This window comes from Melanostigma gelatinosum (assembly GCF_949748355.1).
Source record: "Melanostigma gelatinosum genome assembly, chromosome: 22".
Taxonomy (NCBI): Eukaryota; Metazoa; Chordata; class Actinopteri; order Perciformes; family Zoarcidae; genus Melanostigma; species Melanostigma gelatinosum.
The window spans coordinates 12,130,489-12,150,476 of NC_136655.1; the positions used below are offsets into that span (position 1 = coordinate 12,130,489).

General features: G+C 45.2%; 3 protein-coding genes across 3 annotated transcripts in view; 2 read left to right on the top strand and 1 right to left on the bottom strand.

The window, feature by feature from the left end:
• slc2a13a (solute carrier family 2 member 13a) overlaps positions 1-8,619 on the top strand; it is a gene marked incomplete at both ends in the record, with an annotated part of 44,554 nt that extends 35,935 nt beyond the window's left edge. Inside the window, 6 exons of the mRNA XM_079294148.1 lie at positions 4,069-4,232; positions 4,327-4,447; positions 6,647-6,772; positions 6,907-7,025; positions 7,262-7,414; positions 8,393-8,619. Of these exons, the coding sequence (XP_079150274.1) occupies positions 4,069-4,232; positions 4,327-4,447; positions 6,647-6,772; positions 6,907-7,025; positions 7,262-7,414; positions 8,393-8,619 (910 nt within the window). The remainder of the gene's footprint in view (positions 1-4,068; positions 4,233-4,326; positions 4,448-6,646; positions 6,773-6,906; positions 7,026-7,261; positions 7,415-8,392) is intronic.
• A 2,312-nt stretch (positions 8,620-10,931) lies between these two features.
• LOC306795769 (uncharacterized protein) lies at positions 10,932-12,403 on the bottom strand. Its single transcript, XM_079294390.1, has 4 exons — positions 12,378-12,403; positions 12,172-12,266; positions 11,346-11,997; positions 10,932-11,201 (listed from the first exon to the last, which is right to left on the bottom strand). The coding sequence occupies exons 2-4, from the start codon at positions 12,238-12,240 to the stop codon at positions 11,029-11,031; spliced, it is 894 nt and encodes a 297-aa protein (XP_079150516.1). The 5' UTR covers positions 12,241-12,266; positions 12,378-12,403; the 3' UTR covers positions 10,932-11,028.
• Positions 12,404-16,293: 3,890 nt separating this feature from the next.
• abcd2 (ATP-binding cassette, sub-family D (ALD), member 2) overlaps positions 16,294-19,988 on the top strand; it is a gene marked incomplete at its 3' end in the record, with an annotated part of 12,747 nt that continues 9,052 nt past the window's right edge. The window contains exons 1-3 of the mRNA XM_079294338.1: positions 16,294-17,373; positions 17,913-18,093; positions 18,502-18,623. Of these exons, the coding sequence (XP_079150464.1) occupies positions 16,429-17,373; positions 17,913-18,093; positions 18,502-18,623 (1,248 nt within the window). The 5' untranslated portion in view covers positions 16,294-16,428. The remainder of the gene's footprint in view (positions 17,374-17,912; positions 18,094-18,501; positions 18,624-19,988) is intronic.

Here is a 19,988-nt window from a genome sequence, read left to right on the forward strand (position 1 = left end):
CCGAGTGTACACACACACACACAGTTCTGTGAAGAGGTTTAATCAGGACCAACAAACAAAAACACTTGTGTGGATGACCACAGACGTTCAGGTCCCACGGCCCTTATTTTCGAACTTTTGTGAACTTCTTAAATTGAGTTTTTTTCGCAGTGGTACTGATTGCCGTAACTGCTGCAGAAGTGTTGCCCCGTGTTTCTTGGTGACATATGCGTGTTCATTTCAGCCACTTCATGGGGGTCAGCCGGGCAGAGCAAGGTGTGTTTTTAGTCTGTAATGATGCTAGACATCTGTGTGTGTGTGTGTGTGTGTATAGTTCTGAATAAGAACATTCAATCTGCAGTGTAGCTATTTGGGCTAATCGTTTTTTGTTCCAGAGCATAAATGTGATGCAGCTCCGTGTTCGCATGCATTCATTTGAAAAATAGGCCAGTTCCCGTGAGGATCTCTATCTCTGTCTCTGTCACCGCAGACACATCTTTTCCCGTCTGTCCATTTGTTCTCGTTTTCACACCCGCATCCCTCCTCCGAACCATTCCTTCCTCCTCTCACCTTTCCATCCTGTTTTCTCACTGACTTCCTGCTCTCTTCCCCCCCCCCACCCTCCCTGCGTCCTTCTGTTTCTCCTCTCTCACACCTTAGTCTCTTACTCACTCGCTCATTCAGCGCTCCCGTCAATAGGTCGCACTCTGTTAGAGCCTTCTGTCTTCTAGACGGTACCGGATAATTTAGCATGTTTTGGCACACGGATCACAAATAATGCAGCAAGGCCTTTTTTAATAAAGACTTATTGTTTACCTTCCGGGTTTGATTACCTGACGACGTAGCAATAATACCTGAACAAAAGGCTTCATGACATTCCAATAATAACTGATATGAGCTTTGTCTGGTCTGCTGTCTCTAAAGGTAACGCTACATTTAAGCTAAACCTGAGGTTTGACTTCTTGCAGACGGACCTCTGATATCAAAGTCGCACACTTTCTACAGCCTACTGCCTCGGCTATACTTTCTGCAAAGATGTTCGCGTGGACATTTTGGGATCTTTTACCACGCGTGGGTTTCTCCTCGCCACAAACCCACATTGTCACAGCTCCTCAAAGTTCTCCATTTTTTCCTGTCAAACCCTTTTCATATTGCTCTGGAATGAACTGAAAACAAAAAGTCTGAACGGTGGCAAATCAGACTCGAAACGTGGAAAACCTTGCAAATGGTTTGCAAGCTAAAAATAATGCTACGCCACCAGTGTGGGCCCGTCAGGACCGCATGCCGTGAACTCCCAAGAGTCAGAGGATCCAGTAATGTGTCAGTAAATGTCAACCATGAGTCAGCCTCATCACCACTCATGTGAAATGGGCGAAGAACAGCGGGGACACTGAGAATGCGATCAAATGCAAGAGGGAGATGGAGTCGAGCGGAAATATTGACCATTATTTACGGCAATTAGCTGATTGGGGAAACAGCAGGCAGGCCTGTATTCAGTGGAAGTTGACAGTAGACGCTGGCAGAAAGAAAATTGAATGACTTCTCTTCAAAGGAACTGCAATATATTTGCAGTCTGGTTTCAGGGATTGGATTTATTCCACTTTTAGCTGGCGATAGGTGTAAATACTGACAAGTTGGTGACATGCGCCACCGCTCCACAGGGTGTCTTATGTAAAGAAGACGGTGAGTGGGTGTTTGTGCGCGTGGGTGTTTGTGGGACAGAGAAAGGTGACATCTCCGTTGCTCAGTGTGTGTGTGAAACTCCCCTCAACCTCTCTTAATGCTTTTTATCTCAACAGAGGAGGACAACAACTGAATGGAGGTCAAACTAAAATGACTTCAATACAGCCTGGTCATCATGGATCATTACCAGCGCACTGTGGTTTGGTCTTTGAGCACCTGGATCTTGATGGATTTAGTGTCGGACCATTTCCTGAATGTTATGGGTTGATCTCTTTAGTTTAAGCTCAGAATTTAAAGCCACAGCGTTGCTGCATCATTTTATCATTTTCTTCATTTTCCTTCACTCGGTGCAGTTTATGAAATCACTGCAGGCTCCCAGAGGTCCGGGTAATTGGACCAAATCCAATCCTGACTCACCTCTGACCCCCCCCCCCCCCCCTCAGACTCCCTCTTATTAAAGCCAGTTTCCATCAATTGTTACTGTTTAATAACCTTACTTTTTCTCCCACTCTCAGTAGTTGTGAATTATTATGATTTTATTTTTTTATTTTTATTTTATTGAAGTCTGCTCTGAGTCTTCGAAGATCAAAAATGAAGACTAAGAACATATATATTTTTGGGCATTATATCAGACAAGCTCAGAGGTACTTTTCATCCTGTTTGACTGCCTCGGAGGGTTTCCTGTCACTCTGCGAGTACAGTGTTTCAGACTGAGAGGTGTCACTTTCTATCAAGGGTGACAGTTTGAATCTGGCCCATTTAGGATCATAAAGGATCATAAAGATCATAAAGATCATAAAGATCAAGAATGTTATCAATATCATGGAGAAAAATACCCCCAAACGACGCAAAAGGTTTGAGTCATTGCCAGTTTATGTCGCCTCAATTAAAAAATTGAAACACACTTCACTGTCTGTCACATTCCATTCCCAAATAAATAAGTCATTAAAGTACAAATTATATAGCAAGGAAAATACAAACTACACAGACTCCCAGAAATGAACAATATGCCATCTTGGAGAATTTTAACGACATGCCAAAATAAATACTGAGCGCTGTCTTTAGCACAATGTTCTGTGTGTACCCATTAAAATGATGCATTCTCGTCCAGGGGGGGGAATTTTCCTGAGACTACTGAGCAGCAGCACTTCTTTATGCATTGATCTCTTCGACCAAAATATCAGTTTGTGCCTCCGCAACAAAACAAAAAAAAATCAGGCAAAACCTGATGCTCTCCGCAGATCTGCCAGGAGACACGAGGAATCAGAACGCACCCTGCATACGTCTTTTTCAAGGCCGTCTTTTGTCCTGCTGATAGCAAACAATTAAACATTTTTCTCAGGGGTGCACAGGATGAACATACACTGTTATCAGGAATTAGACAGGCAGCCCTTGAGTGTCTGCTGGGGGGCTTTTAAAGTCATATCTGAGATGCTTTTAACACAAGAAGTTCTTTTTTCTTTTTGTAGGCTTTTACTCACGGTGTGTGTGTGTGTGTGTGTGTGTGTGTGTGTGTGTGTGTGTGTGTGTGTGTGTGTGTGTGTGTGTGTGTGTGTGTGTGTGTGTGTGCTGTAATCAGTAAGATGCAGGAGATGGAACACAGCAGGCTGCACTGCTGAGAACAGAAATAGTGCTTTTACTCCCGCTGCTGCTCCAAAAATCAACTCATTTCTTCTGTGCGTGTTTTTTTGAGTGTGTCCACGTGCGCGTATTTGTGTCCATTTGTTCAGCACGTGCGTTTGCTGACATATGTATAAGTTTGCACATAGATAATAAAGCCGTCTATCACTTTTTACCGCCTTGAACAGAGTCCTCGCAGGTGCATGTGTTCTTGTGCAGCCGTCATGTTTTTGGCCCTCTATCTCAGTTACACAATATCATAATTGAAGTTGGATGCGGACCCCCTTGCAGCTGTTGACCGCACTCTGTTTTAGAGCCTTGTTGATGATGATTGGAGGTAATCTGCCTACGTGGAGCAACATGGTGCCAGAGTTGCAAGTATAATTATACTGTATGAGACCAGGGGAGAGGATGAGAGGGGGGGGGGGCATTGAAAGTGACTGGTGACAGACTATTTATAGCCGATCGCAAACTGTTACATGAGTGGCTGGTACTCAAATAGAGAGGCTGTGATTGGTGGATGAGTGTTTGGCTCTCAAGATGAGAGATTGTGGTTGGTTTCTTGACTTCTCTCGAATAATGATGTCGTATATATTCATTTTTCAGACTATCGTTTTGAGACCTGTGTATTATTATTGCTGTACGTAATGCGGATTTATTACCTTTAGTAAACATAATCGCCAAGTTGTAATAAACCACAATGATCCTTTTATTTTGCTCGTCTTTTGGCCGTTCATCTGGTATATTAAGACTGGACAAATCCCTGTTTTAACTTGTGTCCCACAGGTACTACAGCGCCACCATCCTGCAGATGTCGGGGGTGCGGGACGACAGGCTGGCGATCTGGCTGGCCGGGCTCACCACCTTCACCAACTTCCTGTTCACCCTGCTGGGAGTGTGGCTGGTTGAGAGAGTGGGGCGCAGGAAGCTCACCTTGGGCAGTATCGTAGGTAAGTCCTTCAAAATGTCCCCGTCGGGTAGTGACATCTGAAGACCCCCGAAGGTCATTTTCTTGCACGTTACGTGTCGTACTTCTCTGGACAGGGACATGTTTGAGTTTGAGTCTGCTGGCCATCGGTTTCCTGATGACGGCCCAGCACAGTCCTCCTGTCACCTTCCACCCATTAGACCCATCTATGGCCAACTCGACCTGCTCCAAATACCAGTAAGTACTTCCTCCTGGAGTCCAGTTTGGCTTCAAGTAGCATTCATTTAGCTACAATGGAAACAATGAACACTCAAACACAACAAAACACTATTGCTACAATTTAAATAGAATCTGTTAAATCTACTCAGGACTTGACTGATTACTCCCACTGCTAATTAGCATACCAATTAGCAATTTGCTGTTTTATTCCACTCTCCAGCAGCTCTTCACTGGGTTTATCATTACATCACATTATGCACAAGTATAGAAGAAAGCAGAGCGCTATGGCAAGACCCCCATTCACCCAAGAGCACGTCTGCTCTTTGTAAAAGCACTCAACACTGTGCAGCGTCAGAACATCAAATCCAGGAGAGCGCACTCTGAGGTGGGGAGCTTCAGAGGATAAAATACGTCGAAAAGGATGTTTTTGCGGCGAAGATATTGCAAGTTTTCACACATACATTAACACAGATGCCCAGGTGGAAATGAATGCCAGCATATACATCAATGCAGGTCAGATTCATACCCTTTCACCCACCAGGACGATCACATTATTTAAGAGCCAACGTTCATTCTGTTTCCTCTGACAGATTTATTAATAACAGGACAAAAGAATGGGTCGTCATGCTGAGTTACTATTGTTCATGTCCTTGTGCCTCAATAAGCCTCCAATCCTTGGGACTGAATCGGCAACAATTCACTTCATTGTCATCACGAAGGGCAAAGACGCGCTGCCAGACAGAAGGCTGTGTGGTTGTTGTTGTTTTTTTCCGTGCGAGCCAGAGATCAGATGCCTTTTGTGTCCCAATTTACTCTCACTCACACAGGACGAGGCTCATGTGTAACGACGTTCTTTCATCATAACAACAAACAACGCCTAATGGACTCGCTGTCCGGCACCCACACACACGCGAAAACACGGAGGTAATTTGAAGAGATGAGTGCTTTTACCGCACTGTAGTGGCTTCATTGAGTTCACTTTACTCCGATATGAGCTGACCAGAGCCACTCTTTGTGGGTGGGGACGTCTCATTTTGGGAGTGTGTTCTTATTCTTACTGCAGGTTACTAGCCTGGGAAATGACGCAATCTCTTTCATTTGTGACCTTTTTTAGATTTAATAATTGACCCTGCAGTTGACGGATGCATACACGATGCCATGCTAGAAGACATGGGAGTGGATAAGCGGCATTGTTTTTGTATTGTATAGCTAATTAGTCAAGTGTGATGGTTTAAACTTTCCAAACTCTTATGAAGAGAAGCTGCTAATGTTACCCTAAACTCTGCTATAGAAGCATCTAGGGCCAGCCTCCACAGGGCAGTTTAAATGAATACAGATAAAAACATTTTATTGTTCCTTTAAATTTGACTCGACTGATTTCGTTTTTAGAAAGGGAAATTAATCAGATCGAAGTTTAACAGATTTTATTCCAGGTTTTTCGCCCTTTTTTTTATTATTATCATCCAAAACTTTTGCGAACACATAACATTATTCATGATATTTAAATTTTAAAAAAGGCCGATATTATTTACGGCATCATTGCACGTCTCTCCGCACCTTCCCTCACTATTTACCTCTGCTTCCCTCCGCTACCAATACACGGTTTTATTTCCATCCATGCCGACCTCAGTGCGAAATCCGAGCAAGGTGGCTCACAGCCACACAGGGCACAGTGGCACACAGGGAGGCGGCAGCCTGCAGAAAATAGACCTCCGAAACAAGACACACATTTCATGCACTTCCATCAGGATCACAACAACAACAACAACAACAAACAGAGCTGCGACGTGCCCTTGTGAATAAACAAGGCTCCCTCACGTGGACTGCGCATCACATAACCGACTATGGCACAAGACAAAGATATAATAGAGGGATAGAGATTGAATGAGGGTTAATCCCACACCATTTGTACTGTGCTCTTAATTTAGATTTATTACTTCCTGCATGAGGGGAACGGTCTGTACATTCATTTAGTTCGGGTAATGATGCAAGTCTCAGTTAGAGGGGGCGGAATGCTGCTTTCCGTTACAGCAGTGAAGGAGCACAGGCGGATGGATACGTGTACATTTAGAGTCAGACTGCAACTCGGAACTATCCTTTTTAAATGTACGTTTGTTAGAAGCGAAGGAATGTGTGACTCGGAGGAGCCACCGCCGCGGTGCGATCAATTGTGTTCAGGGACATTACAGCTAATGTGTCTGGCGTTTGGGCCTGCAGGCTGTGCGAGCCGTGCATGCTGGACCCCGGGTGCGGCTTCTGTTACCGTGAGAACGCCTCGGCGCTCCTCGCCTCCTCCTGTGTGCCGGTCAATAAGGCCTCCACCGAGCGAGCAGCGTGGGGCAGGTGAGTCACAATGGTGACGCGATGGTCTGAATGTGCATTTTAGAGTTTTCTTTCAATACGAAATGACACCTTGAATTGATGTCCGGTGTCAGGAGTGATTAGTATCAGCCAATGAGTGTGCCTGCTTCTTCCAGATGCTCCAACTCCAGCCTGATGAAAGATCAGACCTACTGGGCCTACAACTACTGTCCCACCTCCTACTCCTGGCTGGTCTTACTGGGTCTGGTCCTCTACCTGGCTGCTTTCGCTCCAGGTACACCTGTCATTCCAGTGTCACTAAAATCACAATAAATTCACATTGCTGTGTTCAATTTAAAATCACATATTGAGCAGCGATATGCAGGTTGAGATGGAGCTTCTTTCATCTCCCCGTAAGCAACACTCTCACCATACGGTCCAGTAAGAAGCTCTTCTAGATGGCACACTCTACCTCTCCACTGAGCCTCCGGTTTTTAAAACGCGTCTCCATTCTCTCTTAATCTCTCTCAGGGATGGGCCCGATGCCGTGGACCATCAACTCGGAGATCTACCCTCTGTGGGCGAGGAGCACGGGCAACGCCTGCGCAGCCGGAGTCAACTGGATGTTCAACATCCTGGTGTCGCTCACCTTCCTGCACCTGGCTCAGTACTTCACCTACTATGGTTAGTGTCTGGGCCGCAGACGCTTTGAACCAATTCGAGCTTTTATTCTTTACTCTTTTAGTGGATAAAAAAAGAGAAGTAGATAAAGTAGGGGAACTTGATTTCCTCACTTATGAATCCACTCAAACTGAGCTTATGTAATTTCAATCACTTAACTGTCCTGTAGGGAACAATTACCACCACAAATCAATGCTGTCAGTCGTCATCCAGCTCTGTCGTATATCTCAGCCGATCTTGTGCGTGACATACATCCTCACCATATGTCAAAACCAGCAAGGCGGTAACGGCTGATTGGTCTTTATCCACATACCGCCTCGTCAGGGTGGCTCAACAGCAGGTTTCTTCCTCAGACAGGAAGGAAGTGACCTTTTCGTGGCGCTGGCAATCAATCCATCAGGGGCGGTTGTGGAGGCTTCCTGAGATGCAGCGGGTTGACGATCGATCTGTGTTCCGGTTTATTAGAATCGTTCGCCGAGAGTGGAAAAAAAATGGCGTTAATGTAAAAAAAAACACAATAGAAATGGCAACGGTATTTAGCGTAATGCACTTTGAAATGCCAATCTGCTTTGACAAGGAGAAAATAGAGATCACAGCGGTCAGGAAATCTCATTAAACCCTCTGTCACTGTGTCTCTGTATGAACACGTGTTTATCCATGTCTCTTTGTAGTGATGCCATTTGTTCCTTCTTCTTTAAAGTCATTGTATGGTGTCCAGGAACCTGAAAGTAATAATTCAACCTGGTAAAACACTTTCATTTGTCAGCACACAAACACACATTTGCTCTGAGGTTTGTGGGCAGTCGACATCCAACACGATCACCTGCCCTCCGGATCACCGCCAGTCTTTCTTTTTCATGCAGATGAATGAAAACGAACGTCTGTTTATAACAAGACAGCTCTGGAAAGCAGTGTTTCTTGTGTTTGTGGGCGGCGGTGGTCCTCTGTAATGGGCGTGTTCTTTTCATTCCGCCTTCCCAGGAGCTTTCTTCCTCTACTCCAGCCTGGCTCTGCTGGGCTTCTTCTTCATCTACGGCTGCCTGCCGGAGACCAAAGGCCGCCGGCTGGAGGAGATCGAAGCGCTGTTCGAAAACCAGCTCTGCTCCTGCGGCGCCTCGGATTCGGACGAGGGACGGCAGGTGGAATACATCCGAGTCAAAGGTTCAAACTACCATCTATCGGACAACGACGCATCCGACGTGGACTAGGGGGAGGTCGAGGGCTTTGGTTAGCTTCGGGGGATGACTTAAACATGCAGAGTGTAATGTCAAATTTTACTTTCTTTTGTTTTTTTATGTGTGAGCTGAGCAGCCACTGTTGGTTAGGAATCACAGTTTCAAAGGCCTTTTGCTTGGAGCAGGATGTGAGTGTGTTCACTTCCAACTCAGTCAAATCGATGACAAGTCAATGACACGTCGGCCTGTTCTCTGAATTAACTGAGTCTGGAGTCAAACCTGCTTTAGTCCACAGCTGAATTTTCAACCATGCACTACAAAATGTCTAAATTACAAAAAGGCTAAAATGTTGCCTTTTTCCACACATGGCAGACAGGAAACCCGACTATTGAACACACATTGCATGTCCAAAATGCAAGGGCCGTTCCTCTCTCATGAAGTCCACCGATGAAGATGCTGCAGCTCAGTGTCAGTATAAGATGTTCCTAATATTTTGTACATTTGTTGACTGTAATTTATGATTTTTATGTACGATGTACGTAGAGTATAAGAAGTCAAACTCAGCCACCCTCCACCATTAGGTCAGGACACGTTTCCATCCAGCGCTCCATTTATAACGCTAAATGTCGTCTTGAACCCACAAACGTTTTTGTTGTCGATCCATAGTGCCATTATGCCTTTCTCCATGAAACACATCTCAGTTACATGTTGCTGAAGCTCGTAGCGTAGCGCACTAATGTCAGTTCCTCATCTGATGGCAGTTGTTGTTTGTGGTATATTTTTTATGAAAAGCAAACACTAGAGATGTACAGTATATTGTCCCCAAGCTCAGAAAACTGATATTGTCAGTTGGTGCCTAAATGAAACCACTCTTCAATCTAGTAGCACTGAAAGGAATTATTATGTTGCGACAAACTATTGCTTCAGCGTCGTCTCGGTTTCGGTCTTGCAATTGTGTGGAAGAGTGCCGTCTCATGTCACAAAGTCAAAACCTACACTATGGCCCCATGTTATAAACATGTGATGTCCAGCAAAGACCGTGGTCGACTGGTTTCATATGGAGACCTGACTTGTATTCTCAGTATGTCCTTCTATCCTAGACATGATAATATTAGTGCCTGTGTATTGTGAAGGTCCCTAAGGGCCGTTTTTTTTTTGTCCAAATCCCTGAAGTGGATGTATTACATCATGTTATGATAATTAGATCCACATAGTTTTGTTCTTTTTTTTTTTTTTCTTTTGACATGTACATATTTGCATTTCACCTGTGCTGAATGTTCATTTTTTGTTTACTATAATTTCATGTATTTTTGTCTTCCGCCATAGCCTTATGTACAAATAGCAGAGCATATCCTTTACGTGGTTCTCGTGTCAAACGTCGAGGAGTTGGCTTTGTAGTTGGCCAATGTTGTTTTGTAAAAATAAATAGTGTGAGGTTACTCCTCGTTCGTCGAATACACATGGTTTCTGTGTAGCAAAAAAAAACAAAAAGCAGTTTGGAAGTAGACTACGGAGTAACTTTGTGTATTAAATCAAAAACAGGTAAATCGTGCATTAACAGGCTGCGCTGTTACTGTGTCCAGTGAACGGGTGAAGTTCCATCATTTATTTATTTTTGTGACACGTGGGTCCGAACCCATCATGAATTAATAAGATACAATACCTCTTTTTAATAAACTTTTCAAATAAGAAGCTGTTCATCAAATGCCGTGGCACAATGCAATGACATTTTTCCGTGACCCGTTCAAAGTTGTTGGAGAAAAGTAGCCGAGTATGATTTTAAAATGTGAAGGTATTGTTTTATGTCAGATATTCATTTGACCGAAGATGAGCCGTCTTTAAACCACGCAAACTAGTTTTGTACTGAAAGTATTATGACAGGTATAAACACACACACACACAGATGAAGCTCCGTAACACAGATTGTGTAATTATACTTGTGTTGACCAAAATATTTAGCCTGATTGTTTCAGCTGTTGACATCCAGCTGTGTGAACACCTGTCCTCTGCCGCGGTTCGGGGGACGTTCAATGTGTACTTCTGGTGAAATGGTTTTCTTTTTCTATGTGAAGCGACTTCTGTGTGTTTCTAGTTTACGAACTACAAAAATACCAATAAAAAAAAAAACGAGTGCTGTACAGTATATTTGATTATCGTTCAAGCTGTATATGTTTTGCTAGAGTTTATATTCTATATTTAAAAAAAAAGTGGATATCTTAACACTTGAATATGTATATGGAGAAAGAAATAAACTTATGAATCAGAGTCACGCTTTCAGGGCTTTATTTCACACGGTCTCTTACACAACACTTTGAACAAACACTTTGAATATTTCATGTGGTTTAGATGCTTAAAACAAACTATTAAATATAAACAAAAACAAAACAACATGCACCGAACAGGCATGAAACAGTTCCTGCGTAATTTCTTCCATTCGCTTCCTTACTCGGTTACTTCCTTCCTCTGTTTGAGCAGGAGCAAGATGTCGGCTATTTCCTGAAGTGTGGCGGACTCTTCTTGGAGTCCGTTGGAGGCCCTGGTGCTGGATGTGACCTCCTCCATCGCTTCCTTTTCCTGCTGCCCTCTCTCATCTCTGCCCTCTCTAGTCTCCTTTCCTTAATCAGAAACAACACAACATGCGCGGTCAACCAACTACCTCGGTTCCTTTCTGTATTTATCAGAGGAATTTGTATGTAAATATGAATCTTTAGTCTTAATTCACACATGCAGCGACACCGTCTTCCCCTATCCTGTTGTACCTCTGCCGTCGGTCATGCTCAGAGCATCTAGAAAGGGGTTCGTGTGTCTCTGCAGGGTCGCTCTGCCATCGGTGCACTTGTTTGTAAAGCTGCTGCCTGACAGGGAACCGGACTGCTTCTTGTGCTTCTCTCCACTCCTCCACCGGTCTGATGAAGGTGTGCGAGCACTCGGCTCTGCAGCGGTGTCAGCTTGCCTCCCTGTGGCCGGATGCTGCACTGACACGTCAACAGGTAGCGGGCAGGAGTTGAACGCAGCGGCCTCTACAGCGACATCGCTGCACTGAGTCGAGGCGTCGCGCCTCTCAAGGTTGTCGACAGTTTGGGTTCCCGCGTCTCGGGTTTCGTTGGATGTTTTCATGCAGGCGCACAGCTCTGACCTCTGAGTCTCAGCCAAAGGAGGCGCGAACTGAGGAGTGTTGCTTCCCGTCTGTTGGCTGTTACCTTCGAAGGCTTGAACTTGGAACACGGTGTTCTCCATGACTTCCTGATCAGCTCCCGTGTTCCTTCTGGGATTCAGGAGCGGGGTGAGAGGCCTGGGTTTGCTGTGCCTTTGTTTTGGATTCCCCTGGGAGCCCATGTATGAGTGGAGGCTATCGGCACAAAAGGCCTGGTCCATATGTGAGGAGGCCGTCTGAAGACAGCATTCTTCATCCTAAAATAGAGTTAGAAAAGGGAAACAAAGCAGTGTTCAGAAATGATGGAGAGGACTGTCTGCTAGTCACACTCTGAGGTTAGTCAAAAACAATTGCAATATTTAAACTACACTGTTCTGTGGCTGTTTTCTGCAGTCCCTGTGGACCAAGCCTCTGAGTGTAGCCTAACTTACATCATTTGAGTCTGAACTGAGGTAACCTCCGCTACAGGAGTAGCTTGGCGAGTATTCACCGCCATTCATGGGGCCGTCGTCGTGTTCTAGACATGCTGCGGCAGTGAGAGGAAAAAACAAAAAACACATCTATTCAATTCATTGTCTTTTCTCCAGCACACACACAATAAATGGGTTGCTTAATTGGAGATGCTTAAGAAACTTACAAAAGCTCCCGTCGGTGCAGTTGGAGAGCTGTGAATGAAACCGAATTAACATGTGGAACTGCAAACTGCCCAATACAGAAGTACTCTAATATATTCCTCCATCAGGATGAATGAACATTTATGGTTATAAGCTCCATGCAACAGTTCATGGTGATGGGAGAACAAGGTTGACATTTTCTGAACTGACCAGCAGATTTTTATATTTATATTTCAGTTACAAACTCGACCACCTGGTGGCGGTAAAAGGCTGACTCAACACACTCACATGTATGTGGCCACTTCCCTCCACTTCCATGCACTGTGAGTCAGGGACAGTTCTGACGGCGAAGATGAAGACGACATAAAAACAAAGCTCTTACACATCATTGCTGTTTAACTGTGTGTTGACACCTACTGTGGTGCTGAAGATGCGGCTGCTGTTTCCTCTTTGAGATATATCTTTGATGTTCCTCTCCCAAAATGAGACGCTGAAATCAAAGCGTCATGTCAACCTCAACGAGAAGAAGGTCTCTCTCGATTGTGTAAAAAAAAAAAAAAAAGTTTCAATCAGCATTCACCTTCTCTTTCACATGCTTCAGCGCTGAAGCCCCTGAAGACGTCCCCCTCAAACTGCTGCTCGGTGTCTGACTGGTTGAGAGCGAACTCCAGCGTGGGCTCCGTGTCCTCTAATTGGTTGAGAGAGAAAGCGACGTCGTGTCTCGCTTGGCCCCAGGCCTCTGGGTTGCTGTGATAACACACACACACACACGTTGGGTGCTTATAAAGAATGACAAGAGAGGAAATAGTTCATTTGAATTCTAGTCGTCGTTCTCACTCTGGCTCGGGACTTCTAAACAAGACTCGGGCCGCTGTGGGGGTCTTCAGGTGGTAGAGGGGTGGGTTTGATCCACAGGACCAGGGGATAGGGGCCGTCATACCTCTGGGCTGGGAGAACGGCTGGAACTAGAGGAACGAAATCAGCTTGGATGTTAAAGTAGCATCATATTTGGGAAGACGCAGTCACATTTTAACGCTCACCCCTCATAGGAGCTCGTAGTTAGCTCGTGATGCTATTTCACATGAAGCTGATCGTAAACTTCTTGAATGCAGATTGATTGTAGTTTGCACATTGTGCATTGTAAGTAAGGCCTATGAAGCTACATGTGGAGTCAAATGTCCCCATGTCTGTGTGCATAATGTGATTATATTAATGTGAGATATACTAATAACAATATAGTGTTTTTCCATACCGTGGTCTGGCCCAGCACTGTGCTGTCCCACAGTGGAATGGAGCAGTGGGGGGGTGACAGTGCCTGCTTCTGGCTCCTCTGCTGCGGGGGGAATATTCCTGAGGAGACCAGTTTGATTTGGCCTAAATTGACGGATTTCATACAGATTAAAAATGAACAGTCACCATTGTGTATAATTCAATTTAGAGCAGGGGTCTCAAACTCATTTTCACTCCGGGCCACATCAGCATCGCGGTCGCCCTCAAAGGGCCGGTTGTAAATGTAAGACTGTGTAAATGTAACTACTCCTAACATATTGGTAAATAACTATCTCTGCATTTGATTATTGTTTATTCAAGTGTAAAAATAGTGTACATGCAGTTATATAAATATAAAAATATATTTAAGCACATTTCTGTTATTGTAACTTAAATCCTTTAATTTAATTAAGTTAGTTAAGAAACCCACATTACTCTATCAAAGATCAAACTGTTATTGAAAATATCAAATACAAATATCAAACAAGTTATTACAATAACTTTGTTCAAAGCTTAAAATCCTTTCAAGGGTGCATTTGCACAATCATGAAGTATTTCATGTGTTTTTAAAGCTACGTTTAAAGTAGTCTTCAATATACTCTCAATACATTTCCATTTCAAGTGTACAGTAACCAGCCAAAGAGCTGCTTCTGTGACTGTGTGTTAAAGTATCTCATCATTTTGATTTTCTATCTCAGAATTATATGATTATAAAATGACGTGGCGGGCCGGATTTGGCCCGCGGGCCGGGAGTTTGAGACCCCTGATTTAGAGAGTACGATCTATAAACAATTTTTTGCAACACCACCTTGGCCTGACGAAGCTGAAGAGGTGGAGGTGAAGGGGCTGAGGGAGTCGGTCGTGGGAGGCAGGTAGTCAGACGCGCTGTTGTCTGAGAAAGCCGACTCCAGCACTGGTGACAGCTAGGGAACAGACGAGTGAGTGACTATTTAAACCACAGGGTCCTTACAGCAGATTAGATCTATCCATCTATCAACACAGAAGGGTTTACAGAAGAAGAAAAAGTGCAATACCAATAGCTGGAAAAGTGACCAACCTGCCCGCACTTGAAGCCTTGAGGAATAACATGCTTTCTTTTGCTCTGTCCTTGAGCGCTAGATATTGAAACAGAATATACACAACGAATGTTGGTAATGCATTCAGTCTTGAGGTGATGGATAATGTTTGGGCTGCAAGATACTGGCTTTATATGGCTAACAACTATTAATTCACAGCACTTGAATACCATGTTTTGAAGTCAGTATCTACCACTCATGCAAGTTTGGAAATTGTGTTTTGATGATTTTGTTTTGGTGATGCTGACAAAATCAGATGTGACAACAATACAAACCATCCTCCAGCTCATACCTGAACTGAGGCAGGCCCTCAACAAGAGTCAGCTGTGATGGAGAGCAGGGGCTCATCGGGAGCACCAGGGGCCCACTTCTCTTGTGCGTACATCTTTCTTTATAGCTGCCAAGAACCGCCACTTTTGGAGGATCTGTAAAAACATTGTACCATTCATTATGCTCCTGAACTGATTCTTTAGTTTGATGTTTGGTAACCATAACCGTTGACTAATAATGTAAAAGTCTAGTTTGTAATTCTCACCTTTAATTTCTTTCCTAGCAGCGATCTGGTTGACGATGAACAAAGTCACGAGGTCCATACTACCAGAGCTCGTTCCTCGAGGGGATGCTGGCAGAGCCAATCCCAAGTTTTTCAACTTTTGTTGCATTTTTCTCTTTTCAAAGAACTCCTTGGGGGGCAGCACCACAAGGACAGTTAGCTAGAAGTATAGCAATAGTTTATATATTTTGTGTTTTGAAGTTATGGACATTTTATTTAGCTGTCACACCCTCTGTTTCTTTGCATCATTCTTCACCGCGAACCGGTTCCTGCAATGACAACGTTAACGTTAAATAGTTTAGCTAACGTCAACGTTAGCACGTCAACTAACGACATAACTAAACAGTAACACTCCTCCTCTTACCGTGAACCCCCGACCCAGTTCATCCCCAACGAGTGTAACTGTCAGTGATGGAAACTTCAGGGTGGTGAAAACAACTCCCTCACAGAGCATTGGTAACGTTAGCGGTTAGTTAGCTTAATGGTTTTGCTAGGTAAGTTAGTAACTCAACTCCTACTAGAAATATAAAGAGATGCGCGAGGAACAACCACTATCCTTACACGCGCCACTTGTAAAAGTTAATAAATGTGTTATAACATGGTCTTAACGCTCATGTCTTTTAACCACTTGTGTAAAATATATATAGTAGTACAGTAGTCAATGTTGCTTCCAACAATATCATTTTTCCCGGATACAAAATCACTGTATGACATATGTTATCATATCAATTACAGTAGATTACAGACTACTTTGTCACGTCCATCATTCAGCCAATCTTCGTCCTGTACCGGGGCGCGACCAATGAGAAAAGGCCAATGATCAGAGGCGGAAATAAGAACCACCGAGTCGTCATGTGAAAAAATCTACAGTTACTCCGGAAGTTAGGCAAGTTAACGTAACAAAATAAAACCACACATTTGACTGCACGGCTCATGTTTCATCCTGCTCTCGCGAGAGTTGACCTTGAGTTTTATTTTGACAAATACAAACCGGAAGTACGTTTAGTGTATTCTGTCGTGCTTGACCATGGTAGAGAAAAATAGCAGGATGTAGCGGTACATGTATCGGGCTCGCTTCATATCAATCCAACCACCGTCTCTCTATTTATGTCGACGCGGTGAGTCGGGGATGGGTAGTGCCAGGATTGTCAGCAGGGACGACTAACGTTTGACAAAATGTCCAACATCCTCGATGTGGTGTCCAAAGTAAAATGGGACCGCACGACTGCGGTGAAGCGAGCCGTGTTTCTCGCGGCTGCCGCGTACGGCGTCAGAACACTGTACCCCATCATCTACAGGAAGCTCGGCAAAAACAAATACCCCAGGAACAATCACCGGGTTTCGAAGGCGGAGAACGGCTCCACCTGTTTGGTAACAACACAGACATGTGCCGCGGGCCACAAGAAGCCGTCACCCGGGGTAAATGCGGAATTCTTCAAGCAGATCCTCGAACTTGGTAAAATCCTCTTTCCCAAGCTCGTGTCCAAAGAGCTCGTGTTGCTCTCCCTGCATTCGGTAGCGCTGATATCGAGGACGTTTCTGTCCATTTACGTGGCCAGCTTGGACGGGAAGATTGTCAAAACGATAGTGGAGAAGGATCCAAGGAGCTTCATCTTCCAGCTGATGAAATGGCTCCTCATCGCCATCCCGGCCACGTTCGTCAACAGCGTCATCCGCTACCTGGAGTGCAAGCTGGCTCTGGCCTTCCGCACCCGGCTGGTGGACCATGCCTACCGGACCTACTTCACCGACCAGACCTACTACAGAGTCAGCAACATGGACGGGAGGCTCGCCAACCCGGACCAGTCTCTCACCGAGGACGTGATGATGTTCTCCCAGTCGGTGGCCCACCTCTACTCCAACCTCACTAAGCCGATCCTGGACGTGGTGCTGACCTCCTACACGCTGATACGGACCGCCAGGTCCAGGGGGGCTAACGCCAGCGGGCCGACCCTGCTGGCCGGCCTGGTGGTCTTTATCACGGCTAAGGTCCTGCGCGCCTGCTCGCCCAAATTTGGCAAGCTGGTGGCGGAGGAGGCTCACAGGAAAGGCTACCTGCGCTATGTGCACTCCAGGATCATTGCAAACGCCGAGGAAATCGCTTTCTACCGGGGACACAAGGTATGCGTGGCTGGATGAGGAGAATGTTGCATTTTGTCGTGGCAGGCCTGCAGCAATAGTACAGGCAACAACGTGGTGGTATTTAATTGTGACCAGTACAGAATACAACCACATAAGTAGATTCTCCATTCATAGATCAGCTAGTCTGTTTCAGACAGTCTGAATGTGCATCATTACTTTTATGTCAGACTACATAGATGGGTTAACCGTATTAGACAAATATGATCATTTAGTTTTCTTTACCCTCCTTTCCAACCTTTACACTTCCACAAGTGAAATCCAGCTATCAACATGAGATATGAGATTATCTTTATTGCCCACATCCAATCACAGAGTTTATATAGGGCCATAACACCTATACGCAAGTGTAATCAGATTGATAATCGCACACAATCAGGCCAGTTGGTGGGGACTTTAGTCTATATAGGTTCATGCTGAACTGAAGGGTCACATCCCCAAAACAACCTTGCATCAGAGGAAGGCAGGAAGTGACTGCGTGCTGCCTGTGTGTTGTGATACGTTTTGTCCTTTTCGTGCAGGTGGAGATGCGTCAGCTGCAGAAGAGCTACCGGGCTCTGGCGGACCAGATGAACCTGATCCTGTCCAAGCGTCTCTGGTACATCATGGTCGAGCAGTTCCTCATGAAGTACGTGTGGAGCTGCTGCGGACTCGTCATGGTTGCCGTGCCCATCATCACGGCTACGGGCTTCGCCGACAACAGTAAGCGAGGCCTCAAGGTGCCCCGCGCCAAAACCGTGCACTCGCAGTAGTTTGCTTCACCCTGTCACCCACAGTGCACACGAGTGTTCATTAGCATCTCCAGAAGTCAAACAGCTTCCTCCTCAAGCAGGGGGGCTGATACGCATGTGTGAGAACCAAAACTGAAGCTACAACTGAGCCCCTTTTTGTTTGTTGGTGAGCACTACTGCTGTGCCATGTTCCCAGTGTCGCTGCTGATATTTAAATAACTGATTTCCATGGCATTCAGACATGACTGGCTGGTAGGCGCACGCGTGAGAGTGCGTTGTCGATGGGCTCACAGGACAGAGATGCTGAATTGCAATCGGTTGTCTGATTCTCTCCCCCCCCCCCCCCCCCCCCCCCCCTGTCCGCTTTGTCTCCTGCTAGAAACGGCAGACGGGCGCACGCACGTGATGGTGAGCGAGAGGACGGAGGCTTTCACCACCGCCCGCAACCTCTTGGCCTCAGGCGCCGACGCCATCGAGCGGATCATGTCCTCGTACAAAGAGGTGAGGACGCGGCACGCTGAAGTTCATGTCACTGTGCGTGTCTTTTTTTTCTTCAGTTAATACAAAGTGATCTCTCTCCGTCTGTGCTGAAGAGGATCTCCCTCTTTTCACTGCAACACACTAACGCTTCAATACTTGATAGCGACACAAAAGTCATTCAAAATGAAAAAGGTTAGTTTCTGCAAATGCTCTTGAATGACACTTCAGGGCTACAAAACAAACCCATAGCGAATAGACGATCTTGCCCTGCATCTCACAGTTGAGAAACAAGGTAATGCTGAGTCATCTAAATCAGATTCATTGACCTTGCTTTTATTATGCCGTTCGACACCTTTTGAATGTAGATGTTGTAAAACTATAAAGGACCTTGTCCTCCCATGCGTCTTGCACGCTTGTTTGGAGATGAAGACAATTAGTTGATCAGTCGATAATCAGTTAATGTTCACTGGTTGTAGCTTCTTTAATGTCTTTAAATATCTTTTGAGTTGTAGACTTTAATCAGATAAAACGGGCCATTGGAAATGCGATGGGGTCTTTTGAATAGATCAGATGATTCACAGATGAATCCAAAGATGTGTTGTATTTCATTTCTATCCTTTTTCTGTGCGTATGTGTTTCTAAAGAGGACGTTTTGTCCGGCTAGAGTTTTCTATAATCACAGGACGGACAGATGCGTGGTCGGGGTCACTTCATTGGCTCGGGGGGGGGGGGGGGGGGTTGAATGGAGAAGCGGTGCAACAGATGGCCGAGTGATTGACAGATTCTCTCTCGCTCTCGTGTGACGCTCACCGTGCATGCGCTGGAATTAGTTTGAGTCCCGACGGAAAAAGCAAAAGAATCGCCGAATGAAAGGCCTCGTTCATCGAGGGCCAAATCCCTGATCTCTCGTTGCATTTTAATCCCCCCCCAAAAAAAAACCGTGGACTCATTCATTCATGCCCTCTCTGCCTCTCTCTCTCTCTCTCTCTCTCTCTCTCTCTCTCTCTCTCTCTCTCTCTCTCTCTCTCTCTCTCTCTCTCTCTCTCTCTCTCTCTCTCTGCATGTTGTGCTCCATAAGAGGATTTGGCTGCAGCACACTGTGTTGCAGTACAGCTGCTTTCCGTGTTTTGGGATGTACTTAATTCAAGCAGTCAGTAATTTCCTCAGTGACATGTGGTGTTTGAGCAAGAATCAGGTGGCCTTACTTGGCACGTCTCTCTTTTCTAAAAAAAAAAAAAAAAAAACCTCGTACCACTGCTCCCCACCAGAATGCACAGGGCCACACACACACACACACACACACACAGGCGATCATTTCATTTCATGTGGCAGAGCGGTTGTCGTTTCTCTGGCTCGAAGCACGTCCCTGGAGGATACAAGTTTTAG